The sequence below is a fragment of the Bufo bufo genome, chromosome 5, assembly GCF_905171765.1.
Source record: "Bufo bufo chromosome 5, aBufBuf1.1, whole genome shotgun sequence".
NCBI classification, from domain to species: Eukaryota; Metazoa; Chordata; class Amphibia; order Anura; family Bufonidae; genus Bufo; species Bufo bufo.
Genome location: NC_053393.1, coordinates 193,892,023 through 193,916,803, shown reverse-complemented (window position 1 = coordinate 193,916,803; position 24,781 = coordinate 193,892,023). Strand labels below are relative to the sequence as shown.

At 43.4% G+C, this 24,781-nt stretch overlaps 1 protein-coding gene across 1 annotated transcript in view; it reads left to right on the top strand.

Annotated features, from left to right (window-relative positions):
* Positions 1 to 24,781, top strand: part of DIPK1C (divergent protein kinase domain 1C) — an 84,873-nt gene that overhangs the window by 8,327 nt on the left and 51,765 nt on the right. The window contains exon 2 of the mRNA XM_040432447.1: positions 19,067 to 19,744. Within this exon, the coding sequence (XP_040288381.1) occupies positions 19,067 to 19,744 (678 nt within the window). The remainder of the gene's footprint in view (positions 1 to 19,066; positions 19,745 to 24,781) is intronic.

The window sequence follows — 24,781 nt, the reverse complement described above, 5'->3', positions numbered from 1 at the left end:
TTCTCGCCCGTGTGAAAGGGGCCTAAGAGTCCAGTGGGCGTTCCTACTCAGTGATTAACACTTCCTCTATGTGCATACTGAGATAGCTGTCACAGCGTAGGACAGCCCACTGGACTCCTTAGCATAGGGAGACCAGAGGTGTAGGTCAATGTATAATGGCTCATGCACACAAACGATTTTTTACAGGTCCGTATGTGGAACCATTCACTTCAATGAATCTGCAAAAAAAAAAAAAAAATGGCTCCATGTGCATTTCGTTTCCATATGTCCACATGTCCGTTCCGCAAAAAAATAGAACATGTCCTATTCTTGTCTGTTTTGCGGACAAGGACAGGCATTGTTACAATGGATCCACAAAAAAAACAGATGCAATACGGATGTCATTTTTTTTTTTTGCGAATCCGTGTTTTGGGGACCGCAAAATACATACGGTCGTGTGCATGAGCCCTTACACTTTATACTCACAGAATGATATGAATCTGGTCATCTCCTCCTGTTCCACCATATTCTGCCTTGCAGATTAGATTGCCTTAGTGACTTTAGAATTACCAAACATATGCAATAAGGACATTATTTTGACATAAGAAATCTATGATTGTATTACAGTATATATTGTATCTGTGCATCCCTTATTGATATACAGATATATAGGTCTGACAAATACTAATGATATGAACAGAGCCTCACTGGAATAGGCACCAATACAAGTAGTCATTGGCTACTGAGCAGGGGGAGGAATGGAAATGGAAGGCAATGGAAAGTACAGAAGGGGGAGGGGTAGAAAACACTGAGGAGCAAGGTTGTTTTATTACTGTATTACTCGACCTAAAGTGATGTTGCAAGATTTACTTTTAATATACACCTTGTACATTGCTCTTTATCCCCCCAAATTATACTTTCAAATATAATCCAAACCATAATTAGACTTTCACATAAAAAACATAATTAAAATTCTTATATGTGCACAATAGAAATGACATTTTAATTACAAGAAATTAATTGTGGTATGAAATACAAGGAAATATGAAGAGAATTTTAGAAAGTGGTTTTCAAAGTTTAAAGTGTAGGTTCACCTTGAAGCTACTTAATAGACTGTATTATGGACGATAGAAGGAAAAAGATTATGCTAATATCAGAAATCCACTCTTCATCTGGGATTTATATCACGCGGGGCAGCCGGGAAACAAACAGACTGCACATTAGGGCTCATGTTCAGGCTTTTCATGTCCTCTGCCGGAGGGGGCATGAAGAAAACGTGGCAGAGGACATGAAGAGAATCTGGCAGGGGGCACAAAGAGAAAATGACGGGGCGTGGAGAGAACGTGGCAGAGGGCATGAAGGGAACATGGCAGGGGGCATGAAGGGAACATGGCAGGGGGCATGAAGGGAACATGGCAGGGGGCATGAAGGGAACATGGCAGGGGGCATGAAGGGTACATGGCAGGGGGCATGAAGAGAACGCGGCAGGAGACATGAAGAGAACAGAGAAGGGGACATAAAGACAATGTGGCAGGGGAATGAAACGAACATGGTAGGGGGCATGAAAATAACATGGCAGGGAGCATGAAGAGAATGTGGCAGGTGGCATGAAGAGAATGTGACAGGGGACATGAAGAGAACATGGCAGGGGGCATGAAGAGAATGTGGCAGAAGGTATGAAGAGAAAATGGCAGGGATTATGAAGTAAATGTGGCAGGGGGCATGAAGAGAACGCGGCAGGAAACATGAAGAGAATGTGACAGGGCATGAAGAGAACGTGGCAGGAAACATGAAGACAATGTGACGGGGCATGAAGAGAACGTGGCAGGAAACATGAAGACAATGTGACCAGGGGCATGAAGCGAATGTGGCAGGGGGCATGAAGTGAACGTGGCAGGGGGCATGAGGAGAATGTGGCAGGGGACATGAAGAGAATGTGGCAGGAAACATAAAGAGAACACGGCAGGGGGCATTAAGGCGGGGCATGAAGAGAATGTGGCAGAAGGTATGAAGAGAAAATGGCAGGGATTATGAAGTAAATGTGCCAGGGGGCATGAAGAGAACGCGGCAGGAAACATGAAGAGAATGTGACAGGGCATGAAGAGAACGTGGCAGGAAACATGAAGACAATGTGACGGGGCATGAAGAGAACGTGGCAGGAAACATGAAGACAATGTGACCAGGGGCATGAAGCGAATGTGGCAGGGGGCATGAAGTGAACGTGGCAGGGGGCATGAGGAGAATGTGGCAGGGGACATGAAGAGAATGTGGCAGGAAACATAAAGAGAACACGGCAGGGGGCATTAAGGCGGGGCATGAAGAGAATGTGGCAGCAGGTATGAAGAGAACATAGCAGCGAACATGAAGTGAATCTGGTAGGGAGCATGAAGAGAATGTGACGGGGCATGAAGAGAATGTGGCAGGAAACATGAAGAGAATGTGACAGGGGCATGAAGTGAATGTGGCAGGGGGCATGAAGTGAATGTGGCAGTGGGTATGAAGAGAACATGGCATCAAACATGAAGAGAATGTGGCAGGGGGCATGAGGAGAATGTGACAGGGGGCATGAAGAGAACGTGGAAGTAAATCTGAAGAGAATGTGACAGGGGCATGAAGTGAACGTGGCAGGGGGCATTAAGTGAACGTGGCAAGGGGCATGAAGTGAACGTGGCAGGGGGCATGAAGAGAATGTGGCAGGGGGCATGAAGAGATTGTGGCAGGAGATGTGAAAACAACATGACAGGGGGGTATAAAGAGATTGTGACAGGGACATGAAGAGAATGTGGCAGGGGGCACGAAGAGAATATGACCGGACGTGGCAGGGCGTTTGAAGAGAACATGACAGGGGACATGAAGAGAACATGGCAGGGGACACGAAGAGAATGTGGCAGTGGGTATGAAGCATTACACAATAGATGGTCCAACAATGTGACCTCCAGTGAAAAAGCCTGACTTGATCAGGGAACCACCTTACATTACCTCTGGTATATTTGTACTGAAATTATAGTAAGCGGCTGTCCAAAGAGGAAAACCCTCTTAATATAATCAAAAAGTAGATTCAAAGTGAACCGAAACTTTAAATATACACCAAACAAATGGCTATTAGAATTTTTAGCTTATTCCTAAAGTGACACAATTGAAATCATGTTTGTTTTCTGCTCTACAACTTAAATTCAGGTTCCTTCTCTTCAGCCTTTCAGTTGTACCATAAACAGGAAAAGGTATAGCCCACGGCTGTTGAGCTAATGCTTAAGTAATGGATACTGCTCACTAAGGTCAGAGAGGCCGCAGACTTCAGGTGCTAGCTTTTTGTTTTATGTTTTTCTCATTTTGAGTTTAATTACAGGTCTGGGGAACAGAAATCGCACCTTGTCATTCACGTACTACAAAGGTGTAACATAAGAGGTTAGACATATGTCATACCATACCACAATCGAGATATTGTGCCCCATGTCTGATATCACAGATGTTATGTGGGCACTGTAGACATAATGTATATTACGCTCTGCATACTCTTTACTGTGTTTTGTATCATGCATACTGCGGTCTTTGTCATCACATATCCATGGACATATAATATCCTGTAGGTAACAAATATCCCTTCACAATGAGCTTGATTTACAGTCCTAATTTATTTCTATTTATCCTCCCTCATTCTTGATAATGCCTTGCAGAAAAGCACATGGAATGTTTCTATAGGACATGTTATTTTAATAGAGGGAAGAAGGTAAAAGATGCTAAACATCTCTTGTGCTACAAAACTTGAGGGAAATAAAAGGTAAAGCAGGGGAAAATCCAACCTGTCCAGTCTCAGGAGACATCATGGGACAGTTCATGGACCTCATACACATTAGAACATTGGAATATCACATCAGAATCAGCAAAAGTCTGATTTTTAAGTGACTGCTGGCAAAGCTTTCTCCTTTAGTTTTCATACCTGTAACAAAAAAAAAATCTAAAGTCGGTAAACAAGACTAATATTTATATCTCCTTTTATCCTGGTGATTACCCATACAGCCAATGAATTCAACTCTCAGAAAGAATTAAGTGTCAAAGAGGTCTTCGGCAGTTCAGCATTGAAGGCCTGTCCTCAGGATAGGTCATCAATATCTGATTGGTCGGGATCAGGCTCCCACCACCCACACCAATTAGCTGTTTGAAGAGGTCACGGTGCTCTTGTGAGGGCCGCTGTCTCTTTCTAGACATGTCACATTCATGGGTCACATGGCCTATTTCAAGTGAATGGGTCTGGGCTGCAGTACCAAGCACAGCCACTACACCAGGAATCAGCAACCTTCGGCACTCCAGCTGTTGTGAAACTTTAATTCCCAGCATGCTCCATTCATTTCTATGTGAGTTCTTAGAAGAGCAGAGCAAGTATGCATGATGGGAGTTGTAGTTTCACCACAGCTGGAGTGCCGGAGGTTGCCTACCCCTGCACTACACTGTGGCTGTGGTCTTTTCAAACAGCTGATTGGTGGGGGTGTTGGGAGTCACAGCCATACCAATCAGATTTTGATGACATGTTTTGGGGATAACCATTCAATATCAAACTCCTGGAAACCCCTTTAAGAACAGTTTCTTTGGAAAAATGTTTGGTCACTTGGGTTTTTTGTGGTTTTGTACCAATAGGTTGCAGCCTAGATGAAGAGCGCCATGTTGTATAAGATAAGCTACATGATAAAATTGTATTGTTATTGGGCAGGATAATCAGATCCAGCTTGCTCAGGTTGATAGAAGGGACGAGTCATTTCTATAGTGGAACCAGGAATAGGTGACCACAAAATATCTGGTGCTTCTTTATTTAAGAATCAAAACAATTACTGTTTGACCTAGTGGCCTGCTTGCCACGTTACAATTGACTGCCCATGGAGCGCGCCACAATTGTTGGAGTCAGCCAACATTAAGCTACTGTACATGGCCAGCTATGCCGTGTTACATGTATCAGACATGAACATAGTCTACTTACTTCAACTACAGTGTTACATAAATGTGGCAGTGCTCAAAAGAGTCCTAAATAAAGAATAATAAAGAAAAATACCAAATCTTGGTTTTCTACAAAAAACAGGGCTTCACACATCATATTTTTTCAGGTAAGAAGCACCTGTAATCAATTAGACTTAAACAAATTCCTTAGCCGAGATGATATTTTGACAAAACAATACTCATAGCCTGAAAATGGCATTAATCCATGTTGTGCTTTAAAGGAGAACGCAGATCAAACAAGTTGGACAACTCATAACATAGTTCTTAGAAAACTTGTTAAACTTGTATCCTTAGTAAGGCTACATTCACATCAGCGTTTTTTGCTGTCCGGCTTTAAGATCCGGCATGGGATCTCAAAACCACAGCAAAACGCTTCTGCTATAATAATACAACCGGCTGCATCTGTTCAGAACGGATCCTGTTGTATTATATCGGTAATGAAGAAACTGTTCCGGCTTGTTGCGTTCTCATGCAGGACACAAAATCGCTGCAAGCAGCGTTTTTGTGTGTGGCATGGGTAACTGCAGAAGCCTGATCCGGCACCAAAAATCATGTAAGTGAATGGTTCCAGATCCGTGTCCAAAAAAAAAATGTATCCGGCACCATTGACTTACATGGTTTATGATGCCAGATCCGTCTGCTTCAGTTTCCCATGCCGCACCAAAATCGCTGCTTGCAGCAGTTTTGTGTCCGGCATGGGAACGCAACAAACAGGAACGGAATGCAGTCTGGTGCACTCCGTTCCAGTTGGTTCAGTTTTGTCCCCATTGACAATGAATGGGGACAGAACTGAAGCATTGTGCGGCGGTTTTGAGACCCTGTGCCGGTTCTCAAAAACGGACAGCACAACGCAGATGTGAAAGTAGCCTCTTATAAACTCTCATTGTGTACATTTTTGCTGTCACCACATCTGTGCTAAGTAAATGATTTTACGAAATCATAAAGAGTAAATTATTACTATAGTAACTGGATCTATAGTTTTAAGAATTGTTCGGTAATGGATATATAAAAATAGCCGATTAACTGTAAGATGTGGTATTAAGTGAGAATCTTCTTATTAGCTGAATGAGGTCATTGACTTAGGGCTCATGCACACGAACCTATATTCTTTCTGTGTCCGTTCCGGGGTTCTTTGCGGACCATATACGGAACCATTCATTTCAATGGGTCCGCAAAAAAAACTGAAGGTACTCCGTGTTCATTCCGTTTCCGCATGACTGTGTTTCTGTTCCACAAAAAAATAGAACATGTCCTATTATTGTCTGCATTACGGACAAGGATAGTACTGTTCTATTAGGGATCAGCTGTTCCGTTCCGCAAAATACGGAATGCACACGTACGTTATCCGAATTTTTTGCGGACCGCAAAATACATACGGTCGTGTGCATGAGCCCTTATAGTGCTTAATAACCACAGAATGCCATAAGACGACACACAACCAGTCACACATGCCTGACCACTCGCCATCATATTCACATGCCATTAGCTTACACTGTTGTTTATCTGAATATTGCAGTAGGTTGTCACTGGCTCATGGCAATAAAAGGTGCAACAAAATGATATCCTATACTCTTGATCAGTGATCCAAATCATTTACAAACAGACTACAGGAAAAGTGTTTACATGCTCAAGGCCTCCTCCACAGCAGTAATAGTACAACTCAGCAGAAGCCATGCTTATGGAATATTCTCCTCGATACATCTATTATCCTTTTTGTACATTAATACACAGTATCTGTCTCTATATATTTTTGTGCCAAATTATTTGATTCTTGCCTCTTAAAAATGGCCACTGAGAAAGAAAATGAAAAGTACACTATATAAAGTATACAAAGATATGTGGACCCCCCTCGTCATTATTGAGTTCAGATGTTTCAGCCATGGTCATTGCAAACAGGGAGCCCTGTTTCAGAGTCATTTGACTTCCCGTCCCTGTATGTAAACTTCCGGATGGACTAATGTAAGCCACTGCAGACAATAATTGGCCTCAGAGGTGATGTGTCCCCATGCGGCATGTCCCTGCTGGGTCACGTGCTGCTTGAGGACACATCACTGCTGACACCAGTCATTGGCTTCAGTGGTGCATCTGACCTCCGTCCATATGGAAGTTAACAGATGGGGATGTGAAGTCCAGTGAAGACAGCTGTGTACCCCATAGCTGAGACAGAGCAGTGGGGAGAAGGTAAGTACACTATATAAAGTATATCCATTATTCAGTAGTAAGTACACTATATAAAGTACTAGCTGAAGGACCCGGCTTTGCACGGGTGTATTTCATCTAATTTGTGAACAATTGCAAATTTCCAAGTTTCAATTTCTCTACTTCTATAATACATAGTAATACCTCCAAAAATAGTTATTACTTTACATTCCCCATATGTCTACTTCATGTTTGGATCATTTTGGGAATGATATTTTATTTTTTGGGGATGTTACAAGGCTTAGAAGTTTAGAAGCAAATCTTGAAATTTTTCTGAAATTTTCAAAAACCCAATTTTTAGGGACCAGTTCAGGTCTGAAGTCACTTTGCGAAGCTTACATAATAGAAACCACCCAAAAATGACCCCATTCTATAAACTAAACCCCTCAAGGTATTCAAAACTGATTTTACAAACTTTGTTAACCCTTTAAGTGTTCCACAAGAATTAATGGAAAATAGAGATACAATTTCAAAATTTCCCTTTTTTGGCAGATTTTCCATTTAAATAATTTTTTTCCAGTTACAAAGCAAGGGTTAACAGCCAAACCAAACTCAATATTTATGGCCCTGATTCTGTAGTTTACAGAAACACCCCATATGTGGTCATAAACTACTGTACGGGCACACGGCAGGGCGCAGAAGGAAAGGAATGCTATACGGTTTTTGGAAGGCAGATTTTGCTGGACTGTTTTTTTTAACACCATGTCCCATTTGAAGCCCGCCTGATGCACCCCTAGAGTAGAAACTCCATAAAAGTGACCCCATCTAAGAAACTATACCCCTCAAGGTATTCAAAACTGATTTTACAAACGTTGTTAACCCTTTAGGTGTTCCACAAGAATTAATGGAAAATAGAGATACAATTTCAAAATTTCCCTTTTTTGGCAGATTTTCCATTTTAATAATTTTTTTCCAGTTACAAAGCAAGGGTTAACAGCCAAACCAAACTCAATATTTATGGCCCTGATTCTGTAGTTTACAGAAACACCCCATATGTGGTCGTAAACAGCTGTACGGGCACACGGCAGGGCGCAGAAGGAAAGGAATGCCATACGGTTTTTGGAAGTCAGATTTTGCTGGACTGTTTTTTTTGACAATATGTCCCATTTGAAGCCCCCCTGATGCACCCCTAGAGTAGAAACTCCAAAAAAGTGGCCCCATTTTAGAAACTACGGGATAGGGTGTATTGTTATATTGGTACTAGTTTAGGGGGTACATATGATTTTTGGTTGCTCTATATTACCGTATATGCCGGCGTATAAGACGACTTTCTAACACTAAAAATTATTTTCAAAAGTCGGGGGTCGTCTTATACGCCGGGTATACTCAGATCCGATGGTATATTCTAACCCCCAGGCGTTCCCATGGTGATGGGGACGCTTGCCTGGGGGTTAGAATATACAGGGCCCCGCCGCTCACAGGAGTATACATTTATTAACTGTAATCTGTAACTTTAACTTTAAATGAGCGCTCATCTCTTTACTAGGGTACCTTACTCTCAGCTCCGGTAACAGTCAGTGCGGGCGGCGCTCACTCACTGACGTCACGTGCCTGCTCCTCCCACTAGGTGGCGCAGGCGCGTGACATCAGTGAGTGAGCGCCGCCCGCACTGCCTATTACCATAGCTGAGAGTAAGGTACCCTAGTAAAGACATGAGCGCTCATTTAAAGTTAAAGTTACAGATTACAGTTAATAAATGTATACTCCTCTGAGCGTCGGGGAGGGGGATCTGTGGATGGCACTGTCATGGGGGGGGATCTGTGGATGGCACTGTTATGGGGAGGGAGATCTGTGGATGGCAGTGTTTAGGGGGGGATCTGTGGATGTCACTATTTGGAGGGGGGTCTGTGGATGGCACTGTTATGGGAGGGGGATCTGTGGATGGCACTGTCATTGGGGGGATCTGTGGATGACACTGTTATGGGGAGGGGGATCTGTGGATGGCACTGTCATGGGGGGGATCTGTGGATGACACTGTTTAGGGGGGATCTGTGGATGGCACTATTTGGAGGGGGATCTGTGGATGGCACTGTTATGGGGAGGGGGATTTGTGGATGACACTGTCATGGGGTGGATCTGTGGATGACACATATAGCAGAAGATGCTATATAGTGTCATCCATAGATCCCCCCATAGCAGTGTCATCCACTGATCCCCCTCCCCATAGCAGTGTCATCCACTGATCCCCCTCCCCATAACAGTGCCATCCACAGATCCCAGTCAGTTCCCTGGACTGGAGAAGATCGTCTTGAAGACAGGGAGGGCTGGGCATTCAGGGGTAGTCTTATACGGCGAGTATAGCCCAAACCCTATATTTTAAATGGAAAAGTTGGGGGTCGTCTTATACGCCCAGTCGTCTTATATACGCCGGCGTATACGGTACACTTTTTGTGAGGCAAGATAACAAGAAATAGCTGTTTTGGCACCGTTTTTATTTTTTGTTATTTACAACATTCATTTGACAGGTTAGATCATGTGATATTTTTATAGACCAAGTTGTCACGGATGCGGCGATACCTAATATGTATACTTTTTTTTATTTATGTAAGTTTAACACAATGATTTCTTTTTTGAAGCAAAAAAAATCATGTTTTAGTGTTTCCATAGTCTGAGAGCCATCATTTTTTACGTTTTTGGGCGATTACCTTGGGTAGGGTATGATTTTTGCGGGATGAGATGACGGTTTTATTGGCACTATTTTGGTGTGTGTGTGACTTTTTGATCGCTTGCTATTACACTTTTTGTGATGTAAGGTGACAAAAAATGGTTTATTTAGCACAGTTTTTATTTGAAATTTTTTACGGTCTTCATCTGAGGGGTTAGGTCATGTGATATTTTTATAGAGCCGGTCGATACGAACGCGGCGATACCAAATATGTATACTTTTTTTTTATTTATGTAAGTTTTACACAATAACACCTTTTTTTTAAAACAAAAAAAATGATGTTTTAGTGTCTCCATATTCTGAGCCATAGTTTTTTTTATTTTTTGGGCGATTGTCTCAGGTAGGGGCTAATTTTTTGCAGGATGAGGTGACGGTTAGATTGGTACTATTTTGGGGGGCAAACGCCTTTTTGATCGCTTGCTGTTGTACTTTATGTGATGTAAGGTGACAAAAAATTGTTTATTTAGCACAGTTTTTATTTTTTATTTTTTACGGTGTTCATCTGAGGGGTTAGGTCATGTAATAGGTTTATAGATCCGGTCGATACGGACGCGGCGATACCTAATATGTATACTTCCCCCTCCCCCCCTATTTTTTACCAATTTTTTTAAACTTTATTTGGGGGAAATTACGTTTTTGTTTATTTTTACTTGAAACTTTTAATTTTTGGGGGGGAAAACTTTATTTTTTCAACTTTTTTTTTTCACTTTATTTTTTGTTCCACTTTGGGACTTGAACTTTTGGGGGTCTAATCCTTTACAATGCATTCCAATACTTCTGTATTGGAAGGCATTGGCTGTATGAGTAATACAGTGTGTATTACTTATACAGCTTCCGGCCTGTGAGATCCAGGGGGCTGGATCTCACAGGCTCTTCACCAGAAGGCAGCGCAATGCCTTCCTTAGGCATCACTCTGCCTTCCATGCCATCGGGTCCCCCCCACAGCCCCATGGGGACCCAAAGGCACCGCCGACCACCGCCGCCGCACCAGGTAAAAGCCGCAAACCGCAGGTCTGAATTGACCTGCGGTTTGCGGCAAACACAGACACGGGGGGGGGTCACTGGACCCCCCCTGCGCATTTAGCCGAGGTGCCTGCTCAATGATTTGAGCAGGCACCTTGTTCCGATCACCGCCCGCCGGACGGCGGTGATCGGAACAACACATGACGTACCGGTGGGTCCTTAAGGACTCGGGAATCATGCCGTCCCGATACGTCATGGGTCCCTAAGGGGATAAAATGGGACCTCCACAGCAGCCCACTCCCTTAACTTTGACCTTCACAGCAGCCTGCCCCTTTAACAGTGAGTTCCACAGCACCCCACCCCCTTGACAGGGACCTCCACAGGGGCCCACCCCCTTAACAGTGATCTTCTCTACAGCACCTGCCCCTTAACACTGACCATAGGTTATAGTCCCCTTAACTGTGACCTCCACCATTCCCGGCACCCTTAACAGAGACCTCCACAGTGACTTCCCCTTTAACAGTGATCTCCACTGTACCCCGCTCCCTTAAGAGTGATCTCCACTGTACCCTGCTGCCTTAACAGTGACCTCACAGTACCCCGCTGCCTTAACAGTGACCTCACAGTACCCCGCTGCCCCTTTAATAGTGGACTCCACAGTCCTCTCCTCACTTAACAGTGACTGACACAGTGCCCGCCCCTTTAACAGTGACCTCCACAGCGGCCGCCTCTTTATTAGTGACCTTCACAGTACCCGTCTCCTTAACAGTCATTTTCACTATATCCTGCCCCCTTAACAGTGACATCCACAGAGCTCCAATACCTTAAAATGTGACCTCCACAACACCCCGCCCCCTTAACAGTGACCTCTACAGCACCCTGTCCCTTAACACTGACCTCCATAGCGGACCGTCCCCTTAACTGTGACCTCCACTATTCCCTGACCCCTTACCAGCCCTTAACAGTGACCTCCACAGCATCCTGCCCCCTTAACAGTGACCTCCACAGCAGCCACCCCTTTATTAGTGACCTCCACAGTACCCCGTCTCATTAACAGTGATTTCCAAAACACCCTGCCCCCTTAACAGTGGCCTCTACAGCAATCTGTCCCTTAACACTGTGACCTCCACAGCAGCCTGCCTCTAGGGTGGCCAGAGGTCCAGTTTTAGGGTGGACAGTCCGGCTTTCAGACTCCATGTCTTCCGTCTGGCGCAGACACAGGGATGTCCTTTTGAACAGCACTGTGCTGTCTGAGCGTGAGCTGCAGGGAGAAAGTCACCCTCCCTCCCACCCCTGCAGCTGATAGAAGTTGATTTTTAGCTTTAATTTTTTAATCCCTGTCGGCTGCAGAGCGGGAGGGGCGTGGCTTAGTGGGACCAGGGGCGGTGTCTTGTAGTCCGTCTTTTGGGGGTGGCCTGAATGGCCACCCTACCTGTCCCTGAACTGTGACCTCCACAGCACTCCGCTCCCTTAACAGTGTCATCCACAGCGCCCTTCCCCTTTAAAGCTGACCTGCAACAGTGAAGAAAAATGGCTCGGTTGTTATAGAAACCTGGTTGTATGTGTATGTATGTGGAGACTAAGAACCTGCGAGCTTCTATTGGCTGATAAGGGTCATGTGACTAGGCTTCTATTGGCTAATGCATTTTTTGGGAATATCTCAGGATATTTTTTTTTTTAAGTAACTGGCTATGCAGTCTATAGTGTAGTAGTTAACATTCTTGGCTGTAATGTAGAAGGTTGTGAATTTGAATCCTGCCAGAAACTTTTCAGAAATAGAGGCTAAATTAGATTTAAATACACTGACTCGAGCAGACGCGATATTCGGCCAAACACCGCGATGTGCCGAGCATGCTTGATCAACACTGATCTGCACTTGTTCTGTTAGGACTTTAGTGCAGGTGCATTGTGTTTGAACAGAGAAGACATTACATGGAGGTGATTTTCCTTCAGAGGTACTCCTGGTCGGAGGTTTATTTACGGTTATTGTGATACCAATAATTTTTTTTTACATTTAGATATTTTACATGATAAAGGTAAAGGGGGTGTTCTGAACTATTGATATATTTTATTTTATTTTTATATTTTTACTTACTTTTTTTAAGTCCCACTAGCGGACTTGACAATGTGATTGTTTGTCCAATATGCCACAATACTTCTCTATTTTATTGTATCGTGCCTGTAGCACCATCCCATTAAGTCTTGTCTCTGGCATGCTGTAATGTGAGGACTAAGATGGCATGTCTGGACGCCTTTACTAGATCCCCAGCTGCCATGACAACCACTTGGCACCACACAATTGCATCGTGGGGAGGTTAATAGGGGACTGCTTAAACAGGGGTTAAACTTCCAAGGGTTGGCCACCTTCAGGTTATTGTTGACAAAATTTTTGTAAGATCATTATATGGCACTTAGTAATATAGCGTTTGTTGAAATTCAGAACCATTTTCTATATTTCATAAGCTATTGCTGCCTTGTTTACAAAGTCTTTTGTGCTGTCCACACAGAGATCTTATCCATAAAATGGCTGCTGATTGACGGTCATGTGACCAGGCAAATCACCTCCATGTGATGCATCCGCTATTCAAATACATCTGTGTTAGGACTTTAGTGCAGGGGCATTGTCTTTGAACAGAGAAGACATTACATGGAGGCGATTTACCTGGTCACATGACCCTCCATCAGCAGCCATTTTATGGACAGAACCTCTGTGTGGACAGCACAAAAACTGTGTAAACAAGAGAGCATACCTTATGAAATATATAAAATACTACACAATTTCAACAAAGATTATATTAGTAAGTGACATATAATCATCTTACAAACATATGGGTCAACAATAACTAGAAAGTGGCCAAACCCTTTAAATGAGACAAGGCCGTTCAGGAACTTGAGAGGCCTAAACAGACCCCTGACTTCAACCCCACTGAACACATTTGGGGTAAATTCTCCAAAACTTGTGTTATTGCCACAAAAGGGGGCCAATTTCATATTAACACCCATGGTTTTTGGAATGTGATGTCTATCAAGCTTCTATAGGCATGATGGTAAGGTGTTCAAGTACCTTTAACAGGGTTTGTAGCGTAATTTTATATGTATCCTTAGTACACACAAGGAGACCTTAAATATATTTAGGCAATACCTAGAAAACAATCACCTAGAAACAAAAAGGGGTTGGCTCATCTAACACATTGGTGCCATATCACTAGAATATGCCACCATTGTCAGATAGGTGCGGGTCCCAACTCTGGGACCCACACCTATTTCTAGAACAGGGCCCCCAAAGTGAACGAGGGCGCACTGCACAAGGGCAGGGAGTGACAAATATTGCTGGGAGCCAGCTTGGCTTTTTCTGGAACTCCCATAAAGGTAAATAAAGAGGTGGCCATGCTTTCTAGTCCCTTCTATCGGAGTTCTGGAAATAGCTAAGCGCGCTCGATTGGCTCTTTTCGGAACCCCCATAGAAGTGAATAGAGAGCGCGCCATACACGCTTTGTGCACTCTTCTTCGCTTTGGGAGCCCCGTTCTAGATATAGAGGCGGGTCCGAGAGGTGGGAACCAAACCTTCCTGACATTAGTGGCATATGCTAGCGATAGGCAACCAATGTGTGAGATGGGCCAATCCCTTTAAGTTAACATGAAGTGAAAGTTCATCTTCATCAGTTTCTGATGAAAATAATGAAATACTGTAAATGAAGCCAGTGCTTCCATGTATTGATCCCACCCATTAGTGTTCAGTTTTAGAATTAGCTTTGCTGCCACTAATTATCAGAGTATATCTTACTTTATTGCATTTTTTATGATTGAATATTGTTAAAGCAATGACCTTTATTGACAACTTTAAAACAGTTTCTGAATCTCAAAGTTACACTTAGCTTTTAGTTTGATTGCTTAAGTAACTATTGCACTGCCAGGAATGATAAGCTGACATATGTGCTGTAATAAGTACCGCATCTCTGCATCAGTGGGCTACGTACTTTTACTGGATAATGACTGTTGCTATTTTACCGGTCTTTCATTTTGTTCAGTAGGTGTATTATGCTTTTATGTAGTCTTGCCACTTGTTTTTTGCAATCCTTTTACTGAACTCTCATTTTTGTGCCCTGCCACCTACTGATTATTTGTCCCAAACTAGTGTATGACAAACTAAAGAGGCATTAAATCTGTAAAAAAAAAAAAACTGCTATGTGTACCTCCTGTGCAACCTTTTTATTGCTTCAATGCAACTAGCAAAAACAAATAAAAAATAAAACAAATGTGTGTGCTGGCCACAGCCTCAACCCAGCCCTACTTTCAGCATGATGCCTGGCCTTTCAGTGCTTCTAAACATATGGGAGAATACAGCACTAAATACCTCTTACATCCAGTGATGTTTCCTCTGATGTACAAGTTATCTTTCCTTATCTTCTCCATTTGTCAAAAAACCACCATGGAGACTTCTTTCAGCGACATCTTCAGAGTTTGCAGACAGCTTAGGTTCCTCACTTTTTCATCCTCTTCCCCCCTTCTCAATAGAAACTTCCCATCCTGTTGATACCACCAATACTGTGCCCGCTGTGCTCCTCAATCTCCTAAATACTATAATGTAGAATAAATAACCCCAGTACTAATAATTCCCCCTAATGTGCCTCCTGCAATAATAATGCCCCTATTATGCCCCTAGTAATAATAATGGCTCCATAATGCCCCTAGTAATAAGAAAAATTCTCCCTATAGTGCTACAGCAATAATAATGCACACTATAGTGCCCTCTGTAATAATAATGCCTAAAATGCCCCTATAGTGACCCCAGTATTAATCACGCTGTGCCTCCAGCAATTATAATGCCTCACAATTGTGCTTCCAGTATTAAAAATTCCCTCATAGTGCTGCCAATAATGCACTTTATAGTGCACCCAGTTTGAAAAGTGCCTCAGTAATGCCCCCTATAGTTCCCTCAGTATGAAAAATGTCCCAAGTACCTCCAGTAATTTTCCCGTAGCGATCCCAGTATTAAAAATGCCCCTGTTGTACCCCAGTATTAAAAATGCTCACAGAGTGCCATAGTGGTGAACTATAACATTCCAAGGAGACATTATACTGTATGGGGGCCACAAATAGACGTTATACTGTATGGGGCAGCCACAAGGAGACGTTATACTGTATGGGGGGCAGCCACAAGGAGACGTTACACTGTATGGAGGGCAGCCACAAGGAGACGTTATACTGTATGGGGGCAGCTACAAGGAGACGTTACACTGTATGGGGGGCAGCCACAAAGAGAAGTTATACTGTATGGGGCAGCCACAAGGAGACGTTATACTGTATGGGGGCAGCCACAAGGAGATGTTATACTGTATGGGGGGCAGCCACAAGGAGACGTTACACTGTATGGAGGGCAGCCACAAGGAGACGTTACACTGTATGGGGGCAGCCACAAGGAGACGTTATACTGTATGGGGGGCAACCACAAGGAGACGTTATATTGTATGGGGGGCAGCCACAAGGAGACGTTATACTGTATGGGGGGCAGCAACAAGGAGACGTTATACTGTATGGGGGCAGCCACAAGGAGACGTTATACTGTATGGGGGGCAACCACAAGGAGACGTTATACTGTATGGGGGGCAGCCACAAGGAGACGTTATACTGTATGGGGACAGCCACAAGGAGACGTTACACTGTATGGGGGCAGCCACAAGGAGACGTTATACTGTATGGGGGGCAGCCACAAGGAGACGTTATACTGTATGGGGCAGCCACAAGGAGAGGTTATACTGTATGGGGGCAGCCACAAGGAGATATTATACTGTATGGGGGCCACAAAGAGACGTTATACTGTATGGGGGCAGCCAGAAGGAGATGTTATACTGTATGGGGGCAGCCACAAGGAGACGTTATACTGTATGGGGGCAGTCACAAGGAGACGTTATACTGTATGGGGGCAGCCACAAGGAGACGTTATACTGTATGGGGGCAGCCACAAGGAGACGTTACACTGTATGGGGAGGCCACAAGGAGACGTTACACTGTATGGGGGCAGCCACAAGGAGACGTTATATACTGTATGGGGCGGCCACAAGGTGATGTTACACTGTATGGGGCGGCCACAAGGAGACGTTACACTGTATGGGGCGGCCACAAGGAGACGTTACACTGTATGGGGCGGCCACAAGGAGACGTTACACTGTATGGGGCGGCCACAAGGAGACGTTACACTGTATGGGGCGGCCACAAGGAGACGTTACACTGTATGGGGTCAGCCACAAGGAGACGTTATACTGTATGGGGTCAGCCACAAGGAGACGTTACACTGTATGGGGCGGCCACAAGGAGACGTTATACTGTATGGGGGCAGCCACAAGGAGACGTTATACTGTATGGGGGCAGCCACAAGGAGACGTTATACTGTATGGGGGCAGCCACAAGGAGACGTTATACTGTATGGGGGCAGCCACAAGGAGACGTTACACTGTATGGGGGGCAGCCACAAGGAGATGTTATACTGTATGGGGGCGGCCACAAGGAGACGTTATACTGTATGGGGGCAGCCACAAGGAGACGTTACACTGTATGGGGCGGCCACAAGGAGACGTTATACTGTATGGGGGCAGCCACAAGGAGACGTTATACTGTATGGGGGCAGCCACAAGGAGACGTTATACTGTATGGGGGCAGCCACAAGAAGACGTTATACTGTATGGGGGCAGCCACAAGGAGACGTTACACTGTATGGGGGGCAGCCACAAGGAGATGTTATACTGTATGGGGGCGGCCACAAGGAGACGTTATACTGTATGGGGGCAGCCACAAGGAGACGTTATACTGTATGGGGGCAGCTACAAGGAGACGTTATACTGTATGGGGGCAGCCACAAGGAGACGTTATACTGTATGGGGGCAGCTAAAAGGAGAGGTTATACTGTATGGGGCAGCCACAAGGAGACATTATACTGTATGGGGGGCAGCCACAAGAAGACGTTATACTGTATGGGGGCAGCTACAAGGAGACGTAATACTGTATGGGGGGCAGCTACAAGGAGACGTTATACTGTATAGGGGCAGCCACAAGGAGACGTTATACTGTATGGGGGCAGCCACAAGGAGACATTATACTGTATGGGGCAGCCACAAGGAGACGCTACTGTAAGGAGTCAGGACAACAATTTTTGAAGCCCCCCTCCTCAGTATAATAGTCTTGTGGCCATCATACAGTAATGTATATTTCTTCTTGCCCTAATGCCTGCTTTTAGAGATCAATGTGCAGCTTGCAGGCAGGAAGGGAGGGACCAGGGCCATAGAAGACAGACACTATCGCCTTTAGAGGGACTCGCTCCTGGCAAACACAGCTCTGCTGCAGTGAATGCAGTGGAGCAGACTGATGTAATTACAATGTATAGTTATTGCAGGGACTCAGAGAATCGTCTGAGAGTTTATTAGTTAAAAGAATCTAATGAGTCAGAGACTGTCACCGAGTCCCTGCCAGGCTTCCTGCTCTGCTACATGCACCCTGTACACACACAGCTCCACTACATGCTATGCTAATAATGCCTTCCCCCAGACGGACTTACAGGGAGCCGCTGAGCAGGAAGCCTGGCAGGGACTCGGTGACACAGTCTGTGACTCATTCGATTCTTTTAACTAATAAACTGTCAGACGATTCTCTGAGTCCCTGCACTACGCTCCCTGTGCTGTGAGTCTCTGATTGGTTGGAGGGCGGGGAGGGGCGGGCCTAGCTTCCACTCTAGGCTCCAATTACACTGCCTGCTGCTGCCTGTGAAGCTGTTAGCTGTGCGAGGTGCAGGGGCCGCGGACGGACACAGACACATAGAAGCGGCGCACAGGTATCGGCAGTGGTATCGGGACATTTGCACGAGTACATGTACTCGTGCAAATGCCCGGTATCGGTCCCGATACCGATACTGGTATCGGTATCGGGACATCCCTAGTCTATAGCCAGTCTGTCCCTGTGTCAGAGTGTGCTATCCCAGAGGGGGGAATTTATCATTCACCCCATGTCAGTTTTCTGGGGTAAAACGTCTCAAACACTATGTTTAATTTTTGGCGCACTGACTGCCAAAGTGAAACTCATCATAAATTAGGCACAGCCTCGGGCAGCACACGGGGACGTTATAGACCGGGGTACAATGCTGGTCTATTATAAATTCCCCCTAATATATTTACTTGTTTGTAATCTGAAATTATATCTATAGCCTGACAGTAGAAGATATAACTATATATATATAACTATGTTTAATATTCATGTTTTCTAATTTTTTTCATCTTCCTCATGTAGTGTTATGATTACAACAACAGAGCTGTGACCGGAGACCTGTGTGAAGATCTTTGTGTGACTGAAAAGCTGGTGTATAAGCACTGTCTTTACTACCAACGGGGTAAAAAAGTTCTGCAAGCTGACTGGCAAGGCACCCCAGTCATCCTGAAATCCAAAAATGATGCCTTTTCCAAATTCCAAGCACCTCTGTTCTTGGATGAATCTGATGCTCAGTCTCTTACAGACACAGAACTTCTTGTGATGGTAGCTGTGGAAATTAAAAATACTCTGGGTTTGGATTTACCAAACAGCACCTTACTACCTCTGTGGCCTGAAAGAAAACATAGTCAGAACTGGAAAGTGGAACTTGCAAGTATGTGGTCTTTATACCAACAAGAAGAATATCTACTCTTTAATTTGCTCCAAGATTTTAGTAGACATGTCCTACATATAGTTGGGACCTGTGGACACTTTTATGCAGTAGAGTTTCTTAGTGCTGGACACTCTTGGAAACAAAATCTGTTTTCCTTGGAAGAAGTTGTTGGTCAGTGCAAAACAGGTGAGGAAAAGATGAACGCTGTCCTTGATATTGCCATCAGTTTCTTAGATATGGTCCATCAGTTTGACAACGAGTTCTCTCATCGGCTCCACCTTTGTGATGTCAAACCGGAGAACTTTGCTATTAGAAGCGACCTCACTGTAAGTTTACTCTCTTGTAATGACATATCTTTTTCCTCCCTGCTGAAAAACCCCTGCCTCACATCAACATATACAGTGAATAATTTTAAGAAAATGCTTACTAGCTTAACCCATTTCAATGCAAAGGTCATATGTATGTAATACATATGTGAAATGATTGACACAACTAGAATTTATAGGCTTGAGCTGTGATTCTGGCATTATAATCTTAGCTTTCAAATGATACCAGGATGAAATTTTGCTAACTGCATAATTTGGGGAGCAGGATGAAAATGTTTACTTCATGGGTCTCTGTAGAGGAAAAGTGGGAGGGGGCAATGGAAAAAATGGAAACTTTAATGGGTTGATGCAAACTGAAAGGGGGGCGACTGTTAGCAACAGTTCCCTGCAGCCGGTCCGACTAATCATTGGCCAAACACATACAGTATTCATAGATTCTAGATTATCGGCCACAGTAAAAGGCACTTAACCCTATACAGCCTTTCAGTAACCCAGGGGTATAATTCAGCAACTTTTATGTAGTCATCATTTAGATAAGTTCCGTCTGCTTGTGACTTTTGGGACAGAGTTTTTTTTTCTCCTAATAATGAAGTATGAATATGATTGGTGCATATAGATATACAGTAAGTGGCATGTATTAACTCTGCATATATGAACTATTATTTCTGGGTGGTGTTGTACTCCGATGCTCTGCTTGGATCCTATGGCTAAACAAAAACATCACACTCTGATGCAAAATTGCACGAAGGCACCCATGAGTGTAACGTGCTAGGTTGCAATTTCACAATGTGGCAGGAATTAGTTTTTGACAAATGTATAGGTATGTCGTAAAATATACAGTACTGTCAAGACAGGTGTGGAAAAATGCTGCAAAGTAATAATGCTTTAAAAATATGTGTTCATTGTTTATTTTTATCAATTAACAAAATGTGAAGTTGAACGAAAGAGAAATCTAAATCAAATCAATATTTGGTGTGACCACCCTTTGCCTTCAAAACAGCATCAATTCTTCTAAGCACATTTGCACACAACATTTTTTTAAGGAACTCGGCAGGGAGGAGGTTCCAAACATCGTGGGAAACTAGCCACAGATGTTCTGTGGATGTAGGCTTGCTCAAAACCTTTTGTTTCTTCATGTTGTCCTAGACAGACTCCATGATGTTGAGACCAGGGCTTTGTGGGGGCCATATCATTACTTCCAGGATTTGTTCTTGTCTTGTTCTTCTCTACACAGAAGATAGTTCTTAATTACATTGACTGTATGTTTAGGGTCTTTGTACCTCTGCACTACAAAGGCTGCTGGAGCCAGACGCCTCCCTGATGGTACAGCATAATGGATAAGTATCTGGCTGTATTTCATAGCATTGAGGGCATGATTACTCCTGAACAGATCCCCAACTCCCTGTGATGAAATGCTTTGCCAAAACTTTCAATGAACCTCATTAATGTACCGCTGTCTAACCTTTCAGCAAACAAACTCCCTCCTGTTACCTCCAAATATTTCAGATTTTGACTTATCAGTCCAAAGCACCTGTTGTCATTTTTCTGCACCCCAGTTTCTATGTTATCATGCTTGCTTGACTTTGTTTCCACATTGAAGGTATGGCTTTTTGGCCACTATTCTTCCATGAAGACCACTTCTGGCCAGACTACTCCAAACAGTGGATGGGTGTGCCTGGATCCCACTGGTTTCTGCCAGTTCTGATCTCATGGCGCTGCTGAACATCTTCCGATTTTGAAGGGAAGTAAGCATGATGTGTCTTTCTTTTTGTGATGTGTGAAAATCACCCTCAATGCCATGTCAGACAAAGAGGTAAAGCCTACTTCTATCTCAAATATGTAAATGCCTATATAACGACTCCTGTCACACAGAGTCAGGAATGTTTTTTTGGCGTGGTTCACAACCTGGTGGTCAGCTCAGCATAATATCTCATATCCCATATCTAAGCTTTTGACTAAAATTAGGCTTTAAAAAGAATGTTATTCAAAGTTTTATATATATATATATATATATATATATATATATATATGAAAAATGCCGGCACTGACTACTATCAGAAAAAATGGGTGCACGTTCCAGGGGAGTCGACTTCTTACCCCGGTCTTCGGTCATCCACCAAAGTTGTTTTCCGTGGTCTTCCGGTGTTGCTGAGCTCCCGATTCATTCCTTCTTTTTAAGAATGTTCCAAACCGTTGTTTTGGCCACGCCTAATGTTTTTGCTATCTCTCTGATGGGTTTGTTTTGTTTTTTCAGCCTAATGATGGCTTGCTTCACTCATCTTGAGAGTTGACAGCAACAGATTCCAAATGCAAATAGCATACTTGAAATGAACTCTGGACCTTTTATCTGCTCATTGTAATTATGATAATGAGGGAATAACACACACCTGGCCATAGAACAGCTGAGAAGCCAATTGTCCCATTACTTTTGGTCCCTTAACAAGTAGGAGGCACATATGCAAACTGTTGTAATTTCTACACCGTTCACCTGATTTGGATGAACATACCCTCAAATTAATGCTGACAGTTTGCAGTTAAAGCACATCTTGTTCGTTTCATTTCAAATCCATTGTGGTGGTGTATAGAGCCAAAATTTTTAAAATTGTGCCGATGTCCTAATATTTATGGACCTGACTGTGTGTGTGTGTATATATATATATATATATATATATATATACAGTACAGACCAAAAGTTTGGACACACCTTCTCATTCAAAGAGTTTTCTTTATTTTCATGACTATGAAAATTGTAGATTCACACTGAAGGCATCAAAACTATGAATTAACTCATGTGGAATTATATACATAAACAAGTGTGAAACAACTGAAAATATGTCATATTCTAGGTTCTTCAAAGTAGCCACCTTTTGCTTTGATTACTGCTTTGCACACTCTTGGCATTCTCTTGATGAGCTTCAAGAGGTAGTCCCCTGAAATGGTTTTCACTTCACAGGTGTGCCCTGCCAGGTTTAATAAGTGGGATTTTTTGCCTTATAAATGGGGTTGGGACCATCAGTTGCGTTGAGGAGAAGTCAGGTGGATACACAGCTGATAGTACTACTGAATAGACTGTTAGAATTTGTATTATGGCAAGAAAAAAGCAGCTAAGTAAAGAAAAACGAGTGGCCATCATTACTTTAAGAAATGAAGGTCAGTCAGTCAGCCGAAAAATTGGGAAAACTTTGAAAGTAAGGGCTATTTGACCATGAAGGAGAGTGATGGGGTGCTGCGCCAGATGACCTGGCCTCCACAGTCACCGGACCTGAACCCAATCGAGATGGTTTGGAGTGAGCTGGACCGCAGAGTGAAGGCAAAAGGGCCAACAAGTGCTAAGCATCTCTGGGAACTCCTTCAAGACTGTTGGAAGTCCATTTCTGTTGGAAGTCTTGAAGCTCATCAAGAGAATGCCAAGAGTGTGCAAAGCAGTAATCAAAGCAAAAGGTGACTACTTTGAAGAACCTAGAATATGACATATTTTCAGTTGTTTCACACTTGTTTGTTATGTATATAATTCCACATGTGTTAATTCATAGTTTTGATGCCTTCATAGTCATGAAAATAAAGAAAACTCTTTGAATGAGAAGGTGTGTCCAAACTTTTGGTCTGTACTGTATATATATATAAACTTAGCTTTTTCCAGTTTCCAGAAATTAGAAAACATTGCCATTTCTGTAAAAAAATAAAAATAAATAGAAACGTGGAGGGTCTCTGCTTTACCGCCTTTTAAAGTATTTAGAATAGTCTTTGGCTCTGTTCAAATTTTCTGTGTTTGGTTCATAATGTAAGCTATCATACTGTGCCAAATTGTCTTCTGACAGATCCATATGTGATGTTTTGCTCTCATGAAAGTGATGGAACTGCCAAATCTCCACATAAAATGTATGCATTAAGAGGCAACTTACCAAAGTACCTGTTCCTTTAATCAGATGCCAAAAGTAGTCCAAATGTATATGGACAATGGGGGAATGGACAAGGGTGCTGCACTGAAGATTGGGAAAAGAAATATTCCCTTTTAAGTGAAGTATTTTTAGTATGTGTACATTGTTCGGAACTTCACATCTTATAGTCTCAGCAATATTGAGTAATATATTTGCAGTAATAGCCAAGCAAATTAAGAGGGGAAAACACTTACTATCTGGCTTAGAAAAACCTATTACATAATTATATTAAATATTTCACATGAAAAGAAGTATTGATATATTTCTCTTAGTTTGAAGAGCTTGACAAGGAGAAAAGAGTAACTTTGGAAACAGTAATTGAAACAGCAAAAAATCATTGCCCTTTGAAATCTGGGGTCACACATGATAAAATCCAGCGGAAAAATCCTTTGCAATTTTTGCTGCGTTTCTGCAGCAAAAAATGCACAAAAAAGTAACAAAACGGCATGTATTATATGTGTTTTTTGCTGCAGAAATCCAGCAGATTTCACTCTCTCCATTTAGAAGGGAGAAATATGCAAGAGAAATGCACTGGTTAAATTTAGAAATTCTCATCCACTTTTCTGGTACTGTACAATGCTGCAGATTTGACGCACATAAATCCGCAAGAGCAAATCTGCAGCTAATCACCCACATGTGACCTCAACCTTAAAAGGGTTCCCGGGAAGTAAGAAAATGAAAATACTTAAAGGGATTCTGTCATGACATTTGAGGCCTATAACCTAAACATATGGCCAGGTCCCTACTAATAACCTGAATCCGAAACTGTCCTTATTAAATGTGCCTGTGGCTCTATTAGCACATAAAACAGGTTTTTATAACCTGTCATTCACCTACCTAAGGTGCCCAAGGGGACGTCGCTTCATACAGGGTGCCCGGCTGCAGCCATCTCGGTCTCGTGGCCAGCCCGCCTTCCCACTAGAAATAGCCGCCCTCCCTTTCTATAGAGCTGCCTTCCTCACCTCAGCGCCGCCTCCCTTACCTCAGCACCGCCTCCGAAATCGTCCGCTCCCTCAGCCAGATCCCATGAGGCTGTGAGAGGATGGCTGCAATAGGGCGGTCAAGGCAGGTTTGAGCGAAGTGCGCCAGACGGCGCATG